This window comes from Elephantulus edwardii, unplaced genomic scaffold (genome assembly GCF_000299155.1).
Source record: "Elephantulus edwardii isolate Elephantulus edwardi_28Jun2011 unplaced genomic scaffold, EleEdw1.0 scaffold00033, whole genome shotgun sequence".
Classification (NCBI taxonomy): domain Eukaryota; kingdom Metazoa; phylum Chordata; class Mammalia; order Macroscelidea; family Macroscelididae; genus Elephantulus; species Elephantulus edwardii.
In genome coordinates, this window is record NW_006399783.1 from 19,921,823 (window position 1) to 19,939,439 (window position 17,617).

Consider the following 17,617-nt stretch of genomic DNA (forward strand, 5'->3'; position numbering starts at 1 on the left):
TTCTTTCGTTAATGTTCACTCTGGGGTCCAGCTGGCTGGCCCCCATCAGCTCTAGGGTCTGTGGAGATGCCGTGTCTTCACTGGGTGAGATTGAGAGAGGCCATGGCCATCCCACCCTCCTATCCCCTTGTGTTCAGTCTGTAAATCCTGGGAGGCTGCTTGGGCCCTTAACGCAAGTAAGATTCATCCCCATCTGCTCTGCAGCCTGGGTCAGAGGCTGACAGATGGGGCCTGAGTGACAGGAAAGAGCTAATGTATACAACAGTAAAAGGCCCCATGGCCGCCCCCACTGGAAGATGGGAGCCCAGGGCAGACTAAGTGACTCTGTAAGCTGTCTAGATGGCTACTCCCCTCTGCCTAATCCCCATCTTCCTGACTCAGGGGGCACTAGTAGAGCCATATGGAAGGCGTTCAGGGTCGGTGGGTCAGAGGAAGGTGAAATTCTTCCAACCGCACATGTGCTTACAGGCAGCCTGTCCTTTGTTTCAAAGAGGTTATGAGGCGAAAGACAAGCTGAAGAGAGGGTCAGGTCTGGTCAGGGGACAGAGGAGGGGCAGGAGGCCCAGGGAAGGGCAGGCGCAGGTGAAGGAGGAGGGTGAATGATCCCTGTGGACGTACTGCCAAGCTGTGTCACTGTCTGTACCATGTCCACCACACAAGAGGGAGCATGGAAGACACTGTTGTGTGCCTATGGCCCCCACAAAAGTGTGGCAGTGCCCCCCCCACATGGCCGGGTGTCCCTCTATTCCTTGAGTGAGGAGAGCCAGTCCCCTGAGAGCCAGAGCCCAGGGACTGACCCCCAGAGATGGTGCCTCGGCCATGTCCACACAGCCCCATAGGAAGGGGCTGTCTTGGGCAGCCCAGGGGCCAAGCACTGGACGCAGAGCCTCATTCCAGCCTGGGCTGAGTCACCTAACCCTGTCATTGATGGGACAACTTCCCTCCACTCTGAGGGAGGGTTATGAGGGCCCCTGAGCTGAGGGTCGTATGGCTTATTTTGTAATTTCAGCACCACCCTGGATAGTACTGTGCTTTGTCCTCTTCTTATCCAGTCCTCTCTCCCCCTACCCCCAAAGAACTGGCCACCATCTCCCTGATTTTTATGGGAGCAAGGTGCATGAAGCCACACCAGGTATCCAGTTCCTTGGCTACATTCCTAGGTCCCCCACTGTGTCAGCCCCTCACTGACCCCAGGATGTGGGCAGGACAGTGAAGGGGCAGAACCCGCTGTAGGAAGAAGGTGCTCTGCCCACAACCCTGTGCAGACAGGAGGCTTAACTGACTGTAAAAGCAGCTCGTAGGCACCCCTAGGACTCTCCGACAGGACACATACCCTCTCCATTTCACAAAGAGCAAAACCACTAACTTCCCCAAGCCTATAGCCCTTAGCAAGGAGCAGAATGGGTCTCTGAAGCCCTTCCCTCTTTATGGGCAGAGGCTCCATTCACTTTGAATGTGGTTGGTGGGGGGACCCTGTGGGGAAGGCAAGGCCACCAGGGGCCTGTTTGGTGGAAGGAAGGGGTAGGGCAAGGCTGATGAGGGTGCTACCCACCCTCTCAGGAGCCCTGGTAGGTGCAGAAAGGTCAGGCTGCTCTGGGGTTTTACTTCCACGGAAGCCTCAGAGCCAATTACCTGTGTAATTAGCAACAAATGACTTGTGGGATGGTTGTGGTTTTCAGTTAAAATTAGAAGGAAACCCATTCCTGTCTCCTTGAAGGAGTGGAGATGAGGCCAAGGGCCCCTCAGGCTTCCAGGCAGACTGTCCCAGCTCCCACCCACCTGTGCTCGCCTTGCCAGCCAGTTCCCCCGCCCTGTCTCCCCCACCCGGCCCTGAGCCTCTCTCCTGTAGCAGTGCCATGCGTCAACCCTCCAGGCACCCCTCAAATTGCACCCAGCCGTGTCCCCGCCTTGCTGTCACTTGAGCACTTTTCACTTCAAGGGACCAGAAATAGTGGACTCTGGAGACAGCCTAAGGCAGGAAGCCCTTGACCACTCCCGCTGCCCAATCCTCTCTCCATTCCAGTGCAGCTTTCCTAACTGATCTCTGAACCTCCTCCACACACCAAAATAAAAGCATCACCGTGGACTGACTCCAGCTCATGGTGATCTGCGCATGACAGGGTAGATCTGTGCTCCAGAGCGTTTTCAACAGCTGCACCTTTTCAGAAGCAAACTGCTGGTCTTTCTTCCGTGACATCCCTGGGTGGATCTGAGTTTGAGCCGGCAACTTGGCAGTTAATGTTAATGCTTAGGGACCTCTGGTGGTGCAGTCCGTGCGGGGCTGTGCTGCTCACCCAAACGTGGTGCCTCTCTGAGGGTTCAAGTTCACCAATAGCAACTTGGGAGAGAATTGGGCAGTTTCTCCCTGTGGGATTTACAACTTCTAAAAATCCATTGGAAGGTTGGATGAGTCAGTCTGACTCCAGGGCAAGGAATTGAGTTGATTGTTTAACTGTTCGCAACACCCGTGGACTTTGAACCTCTGCTGAGATGGTAGTTACACTAATACTAGGGTCACAGTGTGTCCTGAGTGCTGCTGGAATTGAGGACTTACTGTGTGCTGCTGGGATTGCTGTGAGACCTCAGTTAAATCGCCCACCAAAGACTTCAGAAGGGAGTGAGCTTGGTTTTGCCCCATTTTGCAGAACTACAAGGAAGTCATTCAGTCTCTCCCCATCAGCCCTGCCCACATAGGGGCTTCTGGCCACCCAGCTGCCTCCTTGGCACCACTGTCACCCGAGGCCCACTCACCTTCCTCCTCTGCCCCAATGCAGGTGCCCAGCAGAGTGCCACAGTGGCCAATCCAGTGCCCAACCCGGTGCCTGGCGCCAACCCAGACTTGCTCCCCCACTTCCTGGTGGAGCCCGAGGACGTGTACATCGTCAAGAACAAGCCGGTGCTGCTGGTGTGCAAGGCCACACCCGCCACGCAGATCTTCTTCAAGTGCAACGGGGAGTGGGTGCGCCAGGTGGACCACGTGATCGAGCGCAGCACCGACTCGAGCAGCGGTGAGTGGAGAGATGGGTGGCTGACTCGGCGCTGTGGGCACCAGGCCACAGCCACCCCATGGAGACACGTGCCACTCACAGAGACGGCCAGAACAACCAGCCCTGTGCCCACCATCCCATTACCACCATGGACCATCTAGGGGTCCACGATGCCATTTCCAGTTCCCCAGAATAGGCAGGATTTCCATAACCAGGACCCTGTATATATTCACACAAAGGTCTTTTACGGTCCCCACTTGATCAGACTCTGAGCTCACAATTTGGTGGGGGGAATAAGAAAAAGAGAAGATCCCTCAAATATCCCAGAAGCTGTGAAAGGCACCACAACACCTGGCTGCTGCCCTCAGGCTTCACAGCTCTAGGTTACCAAGGAGCAGTGTCCACTGCTGAATCTAAGCCTGGCTGAGCCACCCACACACAGAAAGGGGGTTGGAGTGATTGCTCCTCAGAAGAGCTAGAGTTTGCAGACCTGGAATTCTGTGCTTGTTCTCTTGGGCATTTATTTGTTCGGATTTTCATTCCTTCACTGCCACATGTATTTCCTCAACCACCATCACGGAGCACCTTGCTCCCTTGCTGGGGACTCAGCCCACCCTCCAAGGGGTAAGGCATGGTTGGCTGCTAGGTGTGTCCTGAGGACTGAGCTGCTGGGGGCACCCTCGGGAGGTACCTGATGGAGGTGGAGAGATTGTTAGGAAGAGGGGAGGGGAGAAGCATCCAGGCAGGGTGCATCAAAAGCAAGTCTAAGGGGAGCTCTGGTGGCCTAGTGGCAAGAAGCTGCAGTGCAATCCCAGAGATATGCAGTTCGAATCCACCAGATGCTCTGCCGGAGAAGGAGGGGCCATCTCCTCCTGTACCAGTCAGATCCAATTTGACGGTACACACACACAAAATAATAAAAGAATTTTTTTTAATAAAAAGCAAGTCTAGAGGATGTGTGTCAGGGCAACAATGTCACCAGGGCACTCTGATCCGGAGTAACGTCACTGTCCCATGTGATTGTGAGCTGCAGGGTGACATGGCTAGAGCTGTGGATGATGCTCGGACGCCAATGCAAGGACCTGAGGAGAAGAGACATTGAGGAGAGGGAGTTCTACTGTGGGTGAAGGGAGGACTACTGGCGGGGCCAGGGAAGCCCCAAGAATGCCCTTGTATGGAGATCTTCTTCCCTCACCAACCCTGGTCTTGGGCAACCGGTGCACATGTAGACAGAGAATGCTATGCAGTTTCCACCAATCCCCAGAAGCAGACCCAGCAAAGAGAGGCAGGAACTAACAGCAGCCTGTCCTCCTGATTGTTGTCAAATTGGTCCCACTGCTCACCATGTCATCAGCGCTATCTGACCCGTAAAGATTCTAGTGCGTGAGAATCCTGCTCCACGGATTTTTCAGTGGCTGGTTTTTCAGGAGCATATCACCAGTCCTCTGGGTAGACTTGAACTTCCAACCTTCCAGTGAGTGTGTTAAGCACATCTGCCAGGGAGTCCAGGCAGTGCCTCACAGTGACCTGTGAATAGAATGTGGCTCTCCCGGATCCTCAGTCTCTGCTGTGCCATCGCTGGCGTCACTGTGCCCATCCACCTCGGGAGGGTTTTCAAAGCGCTGAGATGTCACACACCCACAGGAGCCCAACGCAGAGGCCTGTCCCTTCCTCCCACTCTCAGGCTTAGCTCCACTTTGCTGCACAGTGTCTCCTCCCACTGCCACAGCAGGTCTCCCAGGGAGAGGAGGTCCTGAGCGGGGAGTCATGGCAGGGACTTGCCTTCCTGCAGTGTTCTGAGCCTGCTCTGGAATATTCCAGGCCAGCCTCTGCCACTCCCTGCCTCCAGGACACACCTTCTGCCCTTTGGGGGACACACATACGCACACACACTCTCTTCCTGTCTGAAGCATTCCTGCCGTAACAAGGCCTGGGATTTGTGGCTTGAACGAGTGGTTCACAGGCATGGTGGGCTCACAAGGGCTCCGAGAGCCTGTCACACTCCCGCACAGGCCTGGTCCCACTCGTAACCACCCTCTCTCAGCTCCAAGCATCTGACCACACACCGACTGTAGCAAGTGTATCTGGATTTCCATTGATCCTATTGATCTCTCAGCCCAAAGCCACTGAGAGCTTTAAGGGGAAGAAAAAAAGCTGCTCTCACATCCTCACAGCTGATTCTACGGTAGTGGTACCGCATAGATACCCAGACCAGACCTTGGCTCTGGAAATATCTGTGTTCAGTCAGGTGGGGTGAGGATTAGAGCACCACCCTCACCTCAGTCCTCTTCAGAAGGCCAGGCAGGAACCAAAGCCTGGAACCAAACTTGCCGAAGCCGGCAGGACCTGAGGTTTTGCTAACCCAACATTGAGAAGGAGCTCCGGAGGCCTAGTGGGTGAGGAATTGTGCTGCCAACTCAAAAGCAGGTGCTTCAAATCCACCAGCTGCTCCAGAGGAGAAAAATGGACAGTCACCTGTGCAATTTGTAGCCTCTGAAAGCTGCTAGAGGGTCAGCTAGGGAGTCAGTTCACCCCGACTCAGTGTCTTGTAACAATAAGCATTGGGAGTTGGGTCTTAGAGGATAAATTGTTGTTAAGCAGATGGACTGGATTGTAGAAGCAGATGGATGAGAAAGTGGGCACTTTAGGCCAAGTTTGGAACTTAGAATTCCCAGCCAGCCTTGCACCTTCCACTGGTCTCTATTGGTTCCGAATCTGTCCCCACACTGGGGGTCCTCACCTACATTCATGCTTGCCCCCTGTCCTGGGACCCCCTCCTTCCTCCCTGTCCCTCCCCAAGTCTGTCGCCTTGAGGAGACTGCTGAGTTCAGAGCCGAGGCCACTTACAGGGGCTGCCCTTACAGGGCTGCCTCTCCACCTACAGCCATTCTTGGGGGGGTAGGGTTCCCAGACCTTCCTTAGCAGCAGGCAAGTGCTGCCTGGAGCTGGAACATCAGGGCTGGACTTGGCCTCCATTCCTGGCATCAGGAAGAAGAGGAGGAGGTGACAGGACAGAAAGAGAGTGGAGACAGGGAGAAAGAAATGGGAGCGCTTAAATTTAGAACTGTTCTCTGCCTGGGTGGGTGTGAGGGGCTCTACTTCCACCAGCTGAGAATATTCCGGAGTTCTGCTGGCCTGAACCCCAAAGGCCAGGAGCAGAAGAAGGTGAAGGTACTCTGTCTTCAGTCACACATCTGGGCAAACTTTCTCAGATGCCCAGGTGCCTGACTCTCGCCCACATATGTCTCTGGGTGGGTGCCCTTTGCTTCTCGGCCCTGACCCAAGCCTCGGGAGACATGTACACCTTATATGAGCTTAGCCCAGCTAGAGTGGCCTCAGCCATGTGACATCCATCTCCAGTAACTGGTTGGAGGACAGGGAACCACATGGTGGACGAGCTGTGGCTCATGGGAGAGAAGAGAGACTCATGAGGAAGCTGGTGTCCAGGAAAGGGTCAGGGGAATACATGGTAGAGAAATTAAGAGGGAATGAGCCACCGCCACAGTGAGGCTGGGCGTGCTTCGCTCGCACTGCAGCCCTAATTGAATTTCTCTTTTAACAATGAAAACACATTGGCAGCCCGGCCTCTCTCTTTCTTTCTGATAAGCCAATGACCCAAGGGAAATTGGGGTCAGAAGGAGGAGAAATTGGAAACAAACAGTCTTTTCTCACTCCTGGGGACACTGGTTTTGGCTGCTGGCTAGGTATCTGGAGGAGGCTGGCGTCACCTTGTATGTCCTCAGGGGGCCCTGGGCCCTTCCAGCGTGGCCCTTCTTTCTGGACCGGCACAGCTTTGGGAAGGGTCCTCTATGCCTGTCAGGGCAGAACTGGCCCTGAGGCTTCGCCCACACTGCACGCACCCCTCCTGTGCCCTTACCTTCTGCCCGCAGCTCTCCCTCTCCAGTGGGGACCCTCAGCCCGGGTGGTGGCATTGGATTCTCGCAGCCCCAGGTGCAGATGACAAGAAGCTGTCCTCTCTGAGCCTCTGTTTCCTCATCCTGAGAGTGGGAGGAACACCCACTGAAGGCAGTGGGTTAAATAAGATAACCAGCCTCACCGAGTCTCAGGGGTCTGCCATTTTACTCTATAATCGCTGCAATTAGAGTGCTAATGGCTGTTATTATATTATCACATGTCAGGAACTACCTGCTAACCCCAGGGGATGTACTAGAACCCTCCTTACCGACAGAGCCCCAGGGCTCACACTGGAGGCCCCAGTCTCTCAGTAGGGGTCCTTGGAGGGCAAGCCCTGTGGCCCAAAATCTCCTCTGAGCTAACTACTGCCGCACAGTGAGACAACCTCCTAAAGCCACGTTAGAAATGTTACTGTGTGACTCCAGGGAGCGAGCTTCTGGTAATAAAAACCCACCCATTGGATGCTGGGCCTGGAGGCACCCACTGGATGCTGGGTCTGGGGGAAGTGGTGTACCTGGGACCCTGGTGACTCGCGCCCCCTCCCCAGGGCTGCCGGCCATGGAGGTGCGTATCAACGTGTCCAGGCAGCAGGTGGAGAAGGTGTTCGGGCTGGAGGAGTACTGGTGCCAGTGTGTGGCTTGGAGCTCCTCCGGCACCACCAAGAGTCAGAAGGCCTACATCCGCATCGCCTGTGAGTACTGGGCTGGCGTGCTGGCTGGGGCTGGGGGGGTGTTCCCTGGAGGAGGGGGTCTAGTCACTGAACCTCAAGCTCCTGGCATGATGGCTGGGGGAAGTACTTCTCATGTTCTCCTGGGTACCTGGCACGTTCTCTCCTGGACAGAGCAGGCCAGGCAGGGCCATGACCCTAGAACTCTGGTCCATCCCCCAGATTTGCGCAAGAACTTTGAGCAGGAGCCATTGGCCAAGGAGGTGTCCCTGGAGCAGGGTATTGTGCTGCCATGCCGCCCACCAGAGGGCATCCCACCTGCCCAGGTGAGAGATGGACTAGTATCTACTGAACGAGTGGGGAAGTCCCACCCACCTGCCCTGGATGGGGCTGCCCCACAGGCATTTCAGTAACCTGGCTGCCCCACCCCAGGTTGAGTGGCTCCGGAATGAGGACCTGGTGGACCCTGCCCTGGACCCCAATGTGTACATCACACGGGAGCACAGCCTGGTGGTTCGGCAGGCCCGCCTGGCCGACACGGCCAACTACACCTGCGTGGCCAAGAACATTGTGGCTCGCCGCCGCAGTGCCTCCGCGGCTGTCATCGTCTATGGTGGGCCTGGGCACTGGGGGCAGGGGAGGGGGCTCCCTGTCACCACAGGTGTCCATGGGGTGGGGCCGTATGTGACGGGGGTTGGGGAGAGGTCTGGCTGGGGTTCTGGTACCAAGGGGTCTGCTGGACAGAGTGGGGCAGAGGAGTGGACATCTGCAGCCAAGTCATTTCTTGACTTTCTCCAAGGTTGATCCTTTGTGCAGGGGGGCAGGGGGCATCATGCAAAGGGAGCATGAGGGGACAGAATGGGAATCTAGAACAGACACAAGCCACATCCTGTGACCCCAGGAGTGAGAAATAGAGTCAAGGGGTCCAGGACACCCAGAAGCAGCAGAGGCACCCAGGCAAGGACAGGCTGGCGTGTCAGGGCTGAGGATGAGGCTGGCAGAGAGTCCGGCCGCCCTGAGTACCCACAGTGCAGGGAGGGAGGAGCAGGTGTTTCCACTCCTTGGAAGCCGCAGGCAAGAGAGCAACTTATCCTCCAGGCTCCTCTCCCAGCCCTGCCCAGAGCCCACCCTCCAAGTTCTGCCCTTGGGCCTGCCCAGAGCCCACCCTCCAAGTTCTGCCCTTGGGCCTGCATGTCCAAGGAGGCCCCTGCTCCCTGACCCCAGTCCCTCTCTGTCCGGCCAGTGAACGGTGGGTGGTCGACGTGGACCGAGTGGTCCGTCTGCAGCGCCAGCTGTGGGCGAGGTTGGCAGAAACGGAGCCGGAGCTGCACCAACCCGGCACCTCTCAACGGGGGCGCCTTCTGTGAGGGGCAGAATGTCCAGAAAACAGCCTGCGCCACCCTGTGCCCAGGTACCCGTGGCCGCCGCTCCCGCATCGCTCTCACCGTGCCATCTCCGTGCCCGGCTCCATCTCGCCACCAGCCTGCCCACCCATGGCTCCATCCCACCCGCCTGCACCCAGGACCCAACGGTCCAAAGCTGAGACTGGGTCCATCTGTGGTTGAGTCAGGACTTGACATGTATCTGGGGTCGGGGCTCAAGCTACAGTGTAGGATTTCAACATAAAGTCAAGGTTGGGCTGCAGTTGGAAGGCAGGTGTAGGACTTGGCAGGTGTGGGGCAGGGCAGGGCTCAGCCTGAGGCTGCAGGATGCAGCTCAGATCTGGCTCACGAGGGTCATCGGGGGCTCAAGAGCCCTCACGGTCCTGGGCCGGACAGCCTTTTTGGCATGGGCAGAGTAAGCAGACCCTGGCATCATCTGTGCCTCCCCTCTCATTAGCATGCATCACCCAGGCCAGCTGGACACCAGCCTGATGCACACTGGCAGGGCTGGGGCTGACCTTGCACCCAGGGCCTAGCCAGCTCGTCCTGCCTGCTCCAGATGCCCAGTGGGGCCACAGCTCAGCCGGCCCAGGTTGCCCCCCCTAGCTGACTGCCCCTCCGTCTCCATCTGTGTCTCATGTACAGTGGATGGCAGCTGGAGCTCATGGAGCAAGTGGTCATCCTGTGGGATTGACTGCACCCACTGGCGGACTCGTGAGTGCATTGATCCTGCACCCCGAAATGGAGGCGAGGAGTGCCCAGGTGCCGACCTAGACACCCGCAACTGCACCAGTGAGCTCTGTGTGCAAAGTGAGTCCCCCCGCCTCAGAGCCCTCTCCACGGTCAGCCCTGTCATCCATGCCCCCTTGGGCTCTCAGCGCCTTACTGTCACACCCTGGGCACATTGTGGCTACAGAGTCATTGCCTTGCTGCGGCATACTGCAGAGCTCAGGGCCTTTGGGGTCCCCTAACCCCTAACACACCCATGTAAGAGCACACACGGTGTCCCACTCTCTCCCACCACTCACCTGCCTCTCCTGAGAAATACCCACATTGAAGCGAACTCCTTTGCACCCGTATGCACATTCTTCCAAATCCACCAGGCCTGCTCAGTTTCTCTGGCCCCCTCCTCTCCTGAAACCTCATCCCCACCACCCCAGTGCACCCACAAATCCTGTGGGGATAGCAAGCTTGTGAGGCCTGTTAATTACAAGGCCATAACTAACAATTAAAGATCTCAGTTGGATATTCTCTCTAGAACACACCCTCCCCCATTCTTTCAATTAAAAACCTAATTATCTGTGTCAATTCCTTTCTGATGGACATTTCTTCCATTATGCAAAACTCTTCTAAAAATCAATATCACTCCCTCCAAGCAGTCAATCACCCCCTCCTGGCCCTGCCCCAGGCCTGAGGAGGACAGACAGAGGAGAGTTCCCCCTCCCCACTCCTGGCCAGGGACCTACCAAGAACTAGATGTCCAGGCCTGCCCAGGCAGGGGCCATTCGGAGGACCCCAGAAGCTCACTCCCAGCCCCAGTCAGTGCCCAGGCCACCTTGGGGAAGTATCTGTCTCCCTCCTCCACCCTCTTACTGTCAACCTCAAGCTGGATCTCTGGTTCTGGAAGGACGTATGTGGCTTGCTCAGAGGCACACAGGCAGGTAGTGGTAGGTCCAGAATTCGGATCTGCATTTACAGGCTCCATGCCCGGCCACTTTTCCCCAGCAAATGTTCCTTGCGCTGCTAGCTCCCCAGAGTACAAACCTCTTCCTGTAGGGGTGCAGAGTACCAAACCCCTCTTTCCCAACCTCCTGCACTCGATAGGCTAACCCTGCCCACTGCCCTTCCCAAGGCCACCTTTCTCCTGCAGCTGCCTCTGGCCCTGAAGATGTAGCCCTCTACGTGGGCCTCATCGCGGTCGCTGTGTGCCTGGTCCTGCTGCTTCTCGTCCTCATCCTGGTTTATTGCCGCAAGAAGGAGGGACTGGACTCGGACGTGGCTGACTCTTCCATCCTAACCTCAGGCTTCCAGCCCGTCAGCATCAAGCCCAGCAAAGCAGGTGTGGTCCCCTGCCCCCCACCCCAGCACTCCCCACAGCCAGGTCCCCAGCCAGGGGCTGCCAGGCAGGGAGGCGCTTGGGGACCCTTCACTGAGTGTGTCCTGGTGCTTGCAGACAACCCCCATCTGCTCACCATCCAGCCTGACCTCAGCACCACCACCACCACCTACCAGGGCAGCTTGTGTGCCCGGCAGGACGGGCCCAGCCCCAAGTTCCAGCTCTCCAATGGGCACCTGCTCAGCCCGCTGGGTGGTGGCCGCCACACACTGCACCACAGCTCGCCCACCTCCGAGGCCGAGGACTTCGTCTCCCGCCTCTCAACCCAGAACTACTTCCGCTCCCTGCCCCGCGGCACCAGCAACATGGCCTACGGGACCTTCAACTTCCTCGGGGGTCGGCTAATGATCCCAAACACAGGTAGGAGAACCCCAGAGGTCCCACCAGAGAGGCCAGCCCAGCCTGTCTTTCCCTTCTGGAGGAGTTTGGCAGGGGTCTTCTGTGCCTCTCAGCCACTCTCTGAGGAGCAGACCCAGAACTGAGGCCAGCAGGGAAAGAAAACCCAAGTTGCAGGGAACCCAGAGAGTGGCCACCAGAGGGGTTATTGTCTGGATCCATCTCTGTTTTGTGGCTTGAAGACACAGAAGTACTGTCTATTTTTATACTCAGTCAGTCTTCGTGGTGGGCCCTATGCTGGACTCTGGTCTAGCAGTGGGGCAGGCCTGGTCAGAAGCCACACAGTTGTGGAAAGACAACAGAAAAGCATGCACTGTCACAGAGGGTCTTCAGAGGCAATAGAGTCCCCTCCACCCGTGCATCCTGGCTTCCCACCTCCTCCCCTTGGAAATCATGTGCCAGGGCCTGGTTAGTGAAACCACAGTCTGGCCACCTTGGCGGAAAGTGCCACACCCAGCTTGCAATTCTCCACCCTCTCAGCCTCGATAACCTCCAGGCTCCTGATTTCTTTCTTGATTGTCCCTGGCACCTGTTCCCTGAATGTAGGTGCTCCTCTGTGCTCCCTCCTGGCACCCTCCTCCCCAGCGACCTCGCCCACAGACAGCCTCCCAGGAGGGCGCCAGCGTCGCCTGGGCAGCTCCATCTGCCTGTCTCACAGCACCTCAGATTCCTCGTGCCTAAAACGGAACTGTCTCCCACCTTCCCTCAGAACCGCCTCCTCCAGGTTTTCCCCAGCTCAGGGACTGCTCCATCTAGTTAAGACAGAAACCCAGGGTCACTTTGGCCTCCTGCTCCTCTTCACTTGCCCACTTGCCCCACATCAGCTTCAGTCAAACCTTGTTGTCCTTCCACCTGGACAGCCTGCTGCTCCCTTCTCCAGGGCCACCCCCACCTCTCGCTCCATTCTCGGCGCCAAACATTCACCTCACAGAAGCCAAAATTGATCAACTCTTTCCTCTGCTTGAGTCGGTCCCCTGGTCTGTCCCCCGCTAGCTGCTGTGGCCTCTTCCTCATATGCACGCTTGCTTGGTTTTTTAAAATAGACTACATTTAGGGTTTTAGCTTAATTTTTTTTTTTCAGCAGTTTTAGGTTTATAGAAAAATTGCACAGAAAGTACATCATTTGCATTTACCCTGTCCTTCCTCCGTCCACCCCACACCTAATGGTTCTCCTGTTATTCACATCTTGCATTCCTGGAGTACATGTGTTACAGCTGATGAACCAACATGATTATTAACTGAAGTTCCTATTTGACGTTAGAGTTCACTGTGTGTTGTGTAGTGTGTTGGGCTCAGATAAAAGCCGAATGTCATGTGTCTGCTGTGACAGTGTGAGACAGACCGGTTCAGTGCCCTGAGAACGCCTGCCCTCTCCTGCTTGGCCCCCACCCTGAGTCCCCAACAGCCCCTGCTCTTGGTACTGTCTCTGGAGTGTCATGCCCATCACACACACACGTCATGCCTCTTCTGCACACTCAGCCAGGACTGGCACCTCAGACGCACAGTACTACCCTCTGCCATCAGCCCCTCTGTCTTAGTTACCTGGTGTTGCTGTAGCACAGATACCACAGATGTTTCTGCGTTCTGGAGACTCACTCTCTCACTGCTGTCAAGAACCAACTCTTAACTGACCCTCCAGCAGACATTCTGAGGCTGCAAATTGCACAAAAAGAGAGAACCTATCTTTCTCCCGTGGAGCTGCTGGTGGATTTGAACCACCAGAGAAGCCTTTGAGTTAGCAACAAACTTCCTACAGACTATACCACCAGAACTCCCCAAGGACTAAACCACCAGGTCCCGAGTTTCAGATACTAGACGTCCGAGTGAGTCTCACCATATCCATTCCTTGTCGGTCCCGGTCTTCCTTGGTTTCTTGGTTAGTAGATGACCCTCGCATGACACCTGTCTTTCCCCGCAAGTTCATGTGTCTATGTCTGTGCTATGCTTTTTATAACTCAAAATTGATTAGGCTTAGGACCCACCCTACACTAGTGTAACCTCGATAATCACTTGGTTATACTACATTAAATTGCATTATCAAGATGATTACATTACACAGCCACAGGTGTAGGGGTTCCGATCTCACCACATGCTTTGGGAGGATGTGCGAATCCCTCTGCCACCGCCCCCCCCCGCCCCCCGTGCTGGCAGATCTGCAGTTTCACCTTTAAGTCTCAATCTAGACAGCTCCTCCTCCTTGTGCGCATTGTGGGCTCTGCAGATGAGATGATGTGGGACCCCTCACAGCGTTGTCAGCATGATGAAAGGTGGTATTACATACAGAGCTCTGGGAAGAGGGCCAGGTACACAGTAGGTGCTCTTCATTCCCCTAGCAGGTGACTGTCACCCTTCGGGCTCTGTCGCCTGGTCCCAGTGCCCTGTGCTGCAGTGAAGTTTTTACCCTCGCTGGGCTGTGTGCTTCACAGGAGCAAGATCTGCTGGCTTACTGAGTCCTCACATGAGTTATTCATACGTATGCCTCCACCATTGGCACTGACAATCCAGGCATAAATGTCTGGGGCCATCAGCCACCTTAGCAGCTGGAATGAGTGGGCAGTGCAGGCAAGTGAGAGGAGCGGAAGCTGTGAGTCAGTGGCTTCCCTCTCCTGGGCACAGCTTCCTGTGACATAGGGGTTTTCCAGCCAGCCCATCTCCATGCTTTGTGCTCTCAGGTTATATATTCACTGCCGACCTTGGTGGGTAAATGCATAAGGTGTTTCCACCTTCCCCCACCCTCAGCCTCTGAGGCCCCTCCTGATATAGGGGTTCCTCTTCTGTATTGATTTCCTAAGGCTACTGCAACAAAGTACCCCAAAGTGGATGCCTTATCAGAACAGGAATCTATTGTCCAACAGTTCTGGAGTCTGCAGCCTGAATTCAGGGTGTCAGCCGGGCCATGCGGACTCCTCAGACTCTGGGGGCGGGATTCTTGTCTCTCCCAGCATCTGGTAGCCCCGGGAGTACAGTCCCACCTCTGCCTCCATCTCTCTTCCACTGTGTGGCTCTGTATCTCTCCTCATTCCCAAGGGCATCAGTCAGATGGGATGGAAGCTCCCCTACTCCAGTGCAACCTCTCGTTAACTGATAACATCTTCAGAAACCCTGTTTCCAAACCAGGTCATGTTCACATGTGCAGGGGTCAGGACTTGAGCATATCTTCTGGGAGCACACAACACTGTCCTAAGGAAGGAAGCGGAGGGCAGGACCACATCGTAGAACCCCTGGGATAACTCCCTAGCCTGCCCTTGGCCTGTTCTGACTCACTCCCTCCTCCTCAGCAGATGCTTTTTTGGTACGGCTCTGTGCCAGACTCTGAAAGATACTGGATGAATCAGCCAAATGAGATTGTGTGAACCAGCCCCGTGTCCTCAATGTGGGAAGCTTGCTGCCCAACCAGGAACAGAAGCGCAAAGTGGCAGGGGGCTCCCAGAAGTGGGCACTGATGGGGAAAGAGGACCCTGAGCGGGCAGGGGCAGAGCACCCAGACGTCAGGTGTGGCCAGAGCAATGGGTGGGAGAGCCTGCAGATTCAGTAGGCTTGGGCTGGGAGGCAGTCAGGCCAGAGATGGCAGGCCAGGGCACTGGACTTGACCCAGGAGGCAGTGAAGTTATAAGCAGGTCACACGCAATGTCTTCTGTGTGACAGTGGACATAGGTACAGAGTATATGCCCCCATTTTTCTCAGTGCTTCTGTGTTTAGCTAACAGGACATGCATTCCCCCTGAGTTTCCTTAGCCGTCCCTGAGGTCCCATGACCGAGGGTCATGCCTGTGGTGGTGGAGCTGCTAAGTCAGTCTGGGCTGGTTGGATGGCATGGAGGTCCACGCAACTCCTTGGTCCTGAACACAGGCTGGCTCGGCCATTCTTGCCCACCAAGTGGAGTAGGGGGTATAATACCTTTGCAATAGGCAAGTCCTGGTCCACCTTCCTTGTTTTAGGGATCAGCCTCCTCATCCCCCCAGACGCCATACCACGGGGGAAGATCTACGAGATCTACCTCACGCTGCACAAGCCCGAGGACGTGAGGTGTGGGCACAGCCCGCGATGCACAGGGCGGGTGGGGTGTTCCTCTGGTCCCACTGCTGCATGGTGTGGCTGAGCCCGAAGGGAGGGCGAGGGGAGAACCACCTTCAGGGGGACCCCAAGGGCCACCTCACAACTCAGCTGCCCCACCCCACGGACGGCCCACTGACACCTCTCCCTCCCATCCCCCGTTTCCCCACTTGAGGTTGCCCCTAGCCGGCTGCCAGACCCTGCTGAGTCCCATCGTTAGCTGTGGCCCCCCCGGAGTCCTGCTCACGCGGCCTGTCATCCTTGCCATGGACCATTGTGGGGAGCCCAGCCCCGAGAGCTGGAGCCTTCGCCTCAAGAAACAGTCATGTGAGGGCAGCTGGGAGGTGAGCTGGGGGAGGGTCCCCAAGCCCACAGCCCCACAGGGCTAGTCTCAAAGTAGAGATGCAGTCCTGCAGTCTTGACTGTCTGATTCTCAGAGCACATTGGTCTGAGAGACAGCCTGGGCTGCGCTGACCACCAGGCTGCCCTGACCCCCTGCAGGACGTGCTGCACCTGGGCGAGGAGGCGCCCTCCCACCTCTACTACTGCCAGCTGGAGGCCGGCGCCTGCTACGTCTTCACCGAGCAGCTGGGCCGCTTCGCCCTAGTGGGGGAGGCCCTTAGCGTGGCCGCATCCAAGCGCCTCAGGCTGCTCCTGTTTGCACCCATGGCCTGCACCTCACTTGAGTACAACATCCGGGTCTATTGCCTGAATGACACCCATGATGCCCTCAAGGTACCGCCCCCCACCCCTCGCCAGCCCTGCAACTGGGGGCTGTGCTGAGCCTGACACTGTGTCTGATGACCCTGGGTTCCTGGGTACAGGAAACCTCCTTGCCAAAGTGGGTGGGTGGTGGAAGGGGTCCCCAGATACAGCCAGCCTGCCTGGGCCCTGCAGGAGGTAGTGCAGCTGGAGAAGCAGCTGGGGGGCCAGCTGATCCAGGAGCCTCGGGTCCTGCACTTCAAGGACAGTTACCACAACCTGCGGCTGTCCATCCACGACGTGCCCAGCTCCCTGTGGAAGAGCAAGCTGCTCGTCAGCTACCAGGTAAGGGCTGGGCCCGCAGGTCGGCAGGTGATCCACCCGGGTCCAGCGCACTGCTGAGCCGCCTCCCTCTGCCCCTCCCCTCAGGAGATCCCCTTTTACCACATCTGGAATGGCACGCAGCAGTACCTGCATTGCACCTTCACCTTGGAGCGCGTCAGCGCCAGCACCAGTGACCTGGCCTGCAAGGTGTGGGTGTGGCAGGTGGAGGGCGATGGGCAGAGCTTCAACATCAACTTCAACATCACCAAGGTGGGCAGGAGAGACAGCACCACGCAAACGTGTGCTCCTACCCCTACACCCAAATGCTCCACCCTCTGGGCCTACTTTGCTTTCTCTGCCGTGAAGCCCAGCCATGCCCCGCTGCTCCTGGGACACCTTTGGTAGCTATCCTGAGTCTCCTGAGGGAGAGGAGCCGATGCAAATACAAACACATGCAGTAAGACTTAGGAGAGAAATGGATGAGGTAGAAGGAAGCTGGAGGGAGGCAGAGCCTGCCTGGGGCCAGGAAGGCTTCCCTGCTTAGGGGCTTGTGCTCAGCCTAGAAGGATGAGTAGAAGTTAAGCAGGCAGCAGTGATGGCTGGTGACTGGACAGGACAAAAAATGATGGAACAGTGAGGGTCACCAGGAACTAGACAGAGGCAGCCTGGAGGGTAGGGGGTGGGGACCAATGTAGGACTCCCAGCAAGTCACTGCACCTCTGGGCTAGAGAAAGCCAAGTTCCTAGCACACCCCAGGGCACAGGAAGTGCCAGTACCCCCTCCTGGGAGCACGTGACCACGAGGCTGGGTCACCAGAGTCCTAACAGTCCCTCCATCCCTGTTACGCCTTTCCAGGACACAAGGTTTGGTGAGCTGCTGACTCTGGAGAGTGAAGGGGGGGTCCCGGCCCTGGTGGGCCCCAGTGCCTTCAAGATCCCCTTCCTCATTCGGCAGAAGATCATTACCAGCCTAGACCCACCCTGCAGCCGGGGTGCCGACTGGCGGACTCTGGCCCAGAAACTCCACTTGGACAGGTGGGTGGGGGATGGAGCGAGAGAGAGAGACGGGTTTCCAGG

The 17,617-nt window shown here is 56.8% G+C and overlaps 1 protein-coding gene across 1 annotated transcript in view; it reads left to right on the top strand.

Moving 5' to 3' along the window:
* Positions 1–17,617, top strand: part of UNC5A (unc-5 homolog A (C. elegans)) — an 82,276-nt gene that overhangs the window by 63,284 nt on the left and 1,375 nt on the right. Inside the window, exons 2-14 of the mRNA XM_006884386.1 lie at positions 2,775–3,008; positions 7,450–7,593; positions 7,792–7,895; positions 8,002–8,182; positions 9,597–9,761; positions 10,822–11,010; positions 11,125–11,427; positions 15,401–15,488; positions 15,691–15,859; positions 16,017–16,250; positions 16,413–16,562; positions 16,647–16,811; positions 17,397–17,575. Of these exons, the coding sequence (XP_006884448.1) occupies positions 2,775–3,008; positions 7,450–7,593; positions 7,792–7,895; positions 8,002–8,182; positions 9,597–9,761; positions 10,822–11,010; positions 11,125–11,427; positions 15,401–15,488; positions 15,691–15,859; positions 16,017–16,250; positions 16,413–16,562; positions 16,647–16,811; positions 17,397–17,575 (2,305 nt within the window). The remainder of the gene's footprint in view (positions 1–2,774; positions 3,009–7,449; positions 7,594–7,791; positions 7,896–8,001; positions 8,183–9,596; positions 9,762–10,821; positions 11,011–11,124; positions 11,428–15,400; positions 15,489–15,690; positions 15,860–16,016; positions 16,251–16,412; positions 16,563–16,646; positions 16,812–17,396; positions 17,576–17,617) is intronic.